This window comes from Phalaenopsis equestris, unplaced genomic scaffold (genome assembly GCF_001263595.1).
Source record: "Phalaenopsis equestris unplaced genomic scaffold, ASM126359v1 Scaffold000421, whole genome shotgun sequence".
Taxonomy (NCBI): Eukaryota; Viridiplantae; Streptophyta; class Magnoliopsida; order Asparagales; family Orchidaceae; genus Phalaenopsis; species Phalaenopsis equestris.
The window spans coordinates 1,363,637-1,368,022 of record NW_018164862.1 but is presented as its reverse complement, the minus strand read 5'-3'; the positions used below and the strand labels follow the sequence as shown (position 1 = coordinate 1,368,022).

Here is a 4,386-nt window from a genome sequence, read left to right as displayed (position 1 = left end):
TTGTACTCAAGCCATCATTTTTTCAATATTCCCTTCCCTTTATACAATTAGTTTTTTCAACTCATTATGAAAAGATTTCAAAGGGAGATTAGTAATTTAATTGAAGAACTTGATTTTATATGCATTTGATTTGATCATATTGAAAATGATGTTAAGCTAGCAATGATTAAGACGAAGAAGTAATCGCAATCAAAGCAAAGTGATTAAATCATGTATATATTGTTACATCTTCTTACGACGTAGTGTCTGTGAGTGTTGCCAAAATTGCCTACGTAGTATTGTCTCATGTTGTCTGTGCGTGTCGTGAAAAACGATTATGAGAAAACGAAAAGAACTGGAACGAGAAATTCACAAATAGAAAAGCGGAAAAACACACAGATTTATGGGGTTCAGCGAATTGTCTGCGTGCACGGAGTCACCAAAGAGCTACAGCCGAAGTCACCAAAAGGGGGGAGAAAAAAGCTTTGTTGTATCCTGCACGAAAAGCCACGCCAAAGAAACCAATGGAGCATATCATGCGAGAAGGAGAGGCAGCTTACTCCAGTCTTCCCTGTTCCCGAAATCCGAACTGAAGAAGAAGTTTAAGAGGAGATATATCTTGTAATCGTCGAGGGATCGATGGGTGTAAGCCTCAAATAAATAAAATCATCGGCAACTCTACGGACTTAGGCAATTTGCTGAACCACATAAATCTTCTGTTTGCCAAATTCTCGTTCAGTTTTTCGCTTTTTCGCAATCGTTTTTCACAACAGTGCATTCATACAACTCGGGAAAGATTATGTTTTTGGAGGAAAGTAAAGAAGATGATGGATGCGTTGCTAGAGCTCAAATTGGTCATACATAAGGAATGATGAATTCTAAAATTACATCATTGACGGGGTACTACGTAAGTCATCGGTGTCATGATAAAAGGATTATGAAGTGGCGTGTCAGACGTCATAAATATGGATGGATATATGTACTCTAATGTAATGATGATTTTCTTAAGCAGCTGATTCGCTCCAGGCTCAGTTTGACAATTTCGGCAGGTGGGCTTAATTCAAGATTAACCAGGTAGAAGCTTTACATGGGTTCATGTCCTTATTTATGTATATATATATATAATAAATATGACTCAATGATTGACTCAATACTTACCAACTACATAAAGCTTAAAGCTCTCCCTTTATAAGCCACCCCAACAAAGGCAGACTTGTTTCAGGCCTCAAGCTTCATTTAATTCTCATAAGATTATAGATCATTTTCATAAAATTAAATTTTTATAGAAAATTTAGAGAGAAAAATGAGGCTGAGGACAAGTGAGAAGCAGAAGGTGAGTTTCAGAAAAGGGCTTTGGTCACCTGAAGAAGATCAGAAGCTGAAGGATTACATACTGCAGTATGGCCATGGATGCTGGAGCTCCATTCCTGCAAAAGCTGGTTCCTTTCTTCTCTTATACCTCTAAATCTTTTCATTAGTATGTAAATTATTTATATGTGGATTGTAATTTTGAAAATGTTGGATTGGGTAGGATTGCAAAGGAATGGGAAGAGTTGTAGGCTGAGATGGATAAATTATCTGAGGCCAGGGCTTAAAAGAGGGATTTTTACATCAGAGGAGGAGGAGATCATACTGAGCCTGCATGCCAAGTTGGGCAACAAGTAAGGATTTTAATTTTCTTTATTTATTTTCATTTTAAATTAGAGATTTTTATTGGTGTAATTTTCTAAATTATGTAATTTTTTAGATTATATTGTTGTATAATATTGTTGTAATAATTATATGAGCTTAAATTATTTTCAAATTATACTAAAAAACTATAAAGGACATAATTTAGTTAGTGGGAGGGTTATTTTCATGAAAAATCTAAGTTAAGTTTTATATCTCAAAAAATTCTAATAGGGTACTGTTTTGCATTAGATCAAGGTGAAATATCAAAATGGGATTTTTTTATATGATTTAGGGTGCGTTAGGGGCAGCTTGTGCGTTTCAAAATAAGCTGCTTATCCTAAAAAGCGGCCCGCAAGCAGGCCGTGGAGTTCGGTCTGCGTTTAGTAAAAAAAACCCAAACGCAGTTTTGGATAACCTCGCGAAACGCACAAACCAAACGGTATGATTACGTTTTCAAAACGCCGCCCGCACTTACAGGCTGCTCCAAACGGGCCCTTAATAAGACAGACTAACAAAATAATAGTGTTAAAGATTAAGATATACAAATGAATTACTAAAATTAAAAATTATATTAGTAAATGGAATTGATTTTAGTTCTTTAAATTAAAAAAAAGCAATTCATATTTAACATATAATTTCAATAAAATGTCCTTAGTTTTATCAGAGAGTATAAATAGATGGGACATTTACATACATATTGTATTCACACTCCTAACATCTAAATTTTTAACATCTTTTCATGTATAGGCAAGGTGATATGTGTAAAAATTGATGTATAGATGCTAATATGTAAATAAATAGAAGTTTAGTGGTATGCATGTAAATCTTCCTAAATAAATTTATAGAAGAACTCATAAGTTGGGAGCCATTAGCTTTCAATGTCAATGAATAGTAGGTGGCAAAAAATATAAATAAATTAAAATATAGTTAGATGTTTATTGAATGAAGCCGATCCCCATGATTAAGGAGGTCCATCATATCTAATTTCAGACTAAATCAAATGACCTATATATATATATACATACATAGTCGCTGACGTATATGCCCTTGAAATTCTCTATTGTTGGTCAGTCGTTGAATTGCCAATCTTCGTCTCACTTTCTCCTAGATTAGCGAGTTGTTTGTCAATTCATTCAGTCATCCTTTTCAGCCCAGTCGGTTGGATCTTCTGATTCGTGCCGACAGATTGCTTTCGATGATTGATTCCTCGACTCGTGCTCATGAAACATACAAAACGTGCTCATATAGAATAGTGATTTTCTCCAAATGAATTCTTTTTAAGAAATTACAGATACAACCTCAAAAATTTTTATATTTATAAAACCAACAATCAAGTCATTTTTAAACTACTGATCCCTTGTATGTAGTTGTTCATGACATGATCAAATCATATTGAATTTGGCAAAAGAAAAGGTTTGAGTTGAAGTCTAATTCTGAATTTGATTTTAGGGTGACATTTTGAAAAATGAATGGAGTGAAATGCTAATTTTATAAATAGCCATGTAATAGTGCTATGCATGTAATTATTATTTATTTATTTATTTATTTATTTAAATAAAAGTCTACTGATTCCATACTTTCAACGCCAAAGCATATAAATTAATTAGACCCACTCCTCAACAAGCATTTACATCATTTGCCATCTACATGCATAAAAAGTAGGGTAATTTACACACACCACACACAATTCTTGTGTATTTATACATCTCACCCCTAAACTTTCATATTTACATATATTTAGCATTTAAAAATAGATAATATTGTTATTTATGATGTGATATTAAAGATTTGGGTCCTACATGAGATATGTACCTACAAAGGAATGTTAAAAAGATAATGTAAAGCTTAAAACAAGTATTAAATTTATATGTATACAAAACAAAATGATAACATTTATAAAATATGTATACATCTATCTTCTCTACGCTTTCGTACTAACAAATCATTTGTATGTCTCACAGGTGGTCTCGAATCGCAGCTCATCTGCCAGGACGAACCGATAACGAGATAAAGAACTACTGGAACTCATATCTCAAGAAAAAAATAATGCAATTAAACCCTAACGATCCCATAACTACATCAAAAGAGCGAAACAACTCCGTCGACCAGAGCTTCAAGTCAGATAATTTTGTATCAGAATACTCCAACAATCAAATTTCCACATCTTCTTGCAGCACCACAGTTGATTATGGAAGCTTCAAAAGCTCTTTCCCCAAGGTTTTGTTTGAGGAATGGCTAAGCCCTCAAGATGTGGGAAGAGATGAATTTGATGGCAATGCCTTGTTTGAGGAGATGCAATCATTGGATATGTTGGGCGAGATGATGGGTGATATTGATATGTGTTATGATTCTATTTTTTGAGTCGTGATGGTGGAGAGAAAATATTACGTTTGTCATCTGGACGTCTGGACGACAGTATGGTTCACACCACGCCTTGCGTCTAGCAGTGTGGTGTGATTCATACCTTCAGCTGCACATCTGATTTACCTGACGTAATAATATTATTACTTAAAGAGTGAAATGATTTAATTACTATATTTACAATACTTTTGAATTGTTTTCATTTTTTTTTAAATCATGTTGGTGAAGAATATGCAATTAGTCACATTTTTTCTACTTGAGTGTGTGAGTGATAAAGTATTGTATATTTTTTTTAAGAATGTAATTATTGATGATTTGTTTGAAAAATGTAATTATTGATGATTTATTTCAAAGTATTTGTGATTGAGATTGTGG

The 4,386-nt window shown here is 33.4% G+C and overlaps 1 protein-coding gene across 1 annotated transcript; it reads left to right on the top strand.

The window, feature by feature from the left end:
• Positions 1–1,282: 1,282 nt before the first annotated feature.
• On the top strand, positions 1,283–4,020 carry LOC110027224 (transcription factor LAF1-like). Its single transcript, XM_020728560.1, has 3 exons — positions 1,283–1,418; positions 1,511–1,640; positions 3,612–4,020. The coding sequence occupies exons 1-3, from the start codon at positions 1,283–1,285 to the stop codon at positions 4,009–4,011; spliced, it is 666 nt and encodes a 221-aa protein (XP_020584219.1). The 3' UTR covers positions 4,012–4,020.
• Positions 4,021–4,386: the final 366 nt, after the last annotated feature.

What these genes read in the sequence shown, in the direction of transcription:
- LOC110027224 (XM_020728560.1), top strand. Translation starts at nt 1,283, where the DNA reads ATGAGGCTGAGGACAAGTGAGAAGCAGAAGGTGAGTTTCAGAAAAGGG. An exon ending in CTCCATTCCTGCAAAAGCTG is followed by an intron (nt 1,419 to 1,510) that starts GTTCCTTTCTTC and finishes TGGATTGGGTAG; the next exon opens with GATTGCAAAGGAATGGGAAG. An exon ending in CATGCCAAGTTGGGCAACAA is followed by an intron (nt 1,641 to 3,611) that starts GTAAGGATTTTA and finishes TATGTCTCACAG; the next exon opens with GTGGTCTCGAATCGCAGCTC.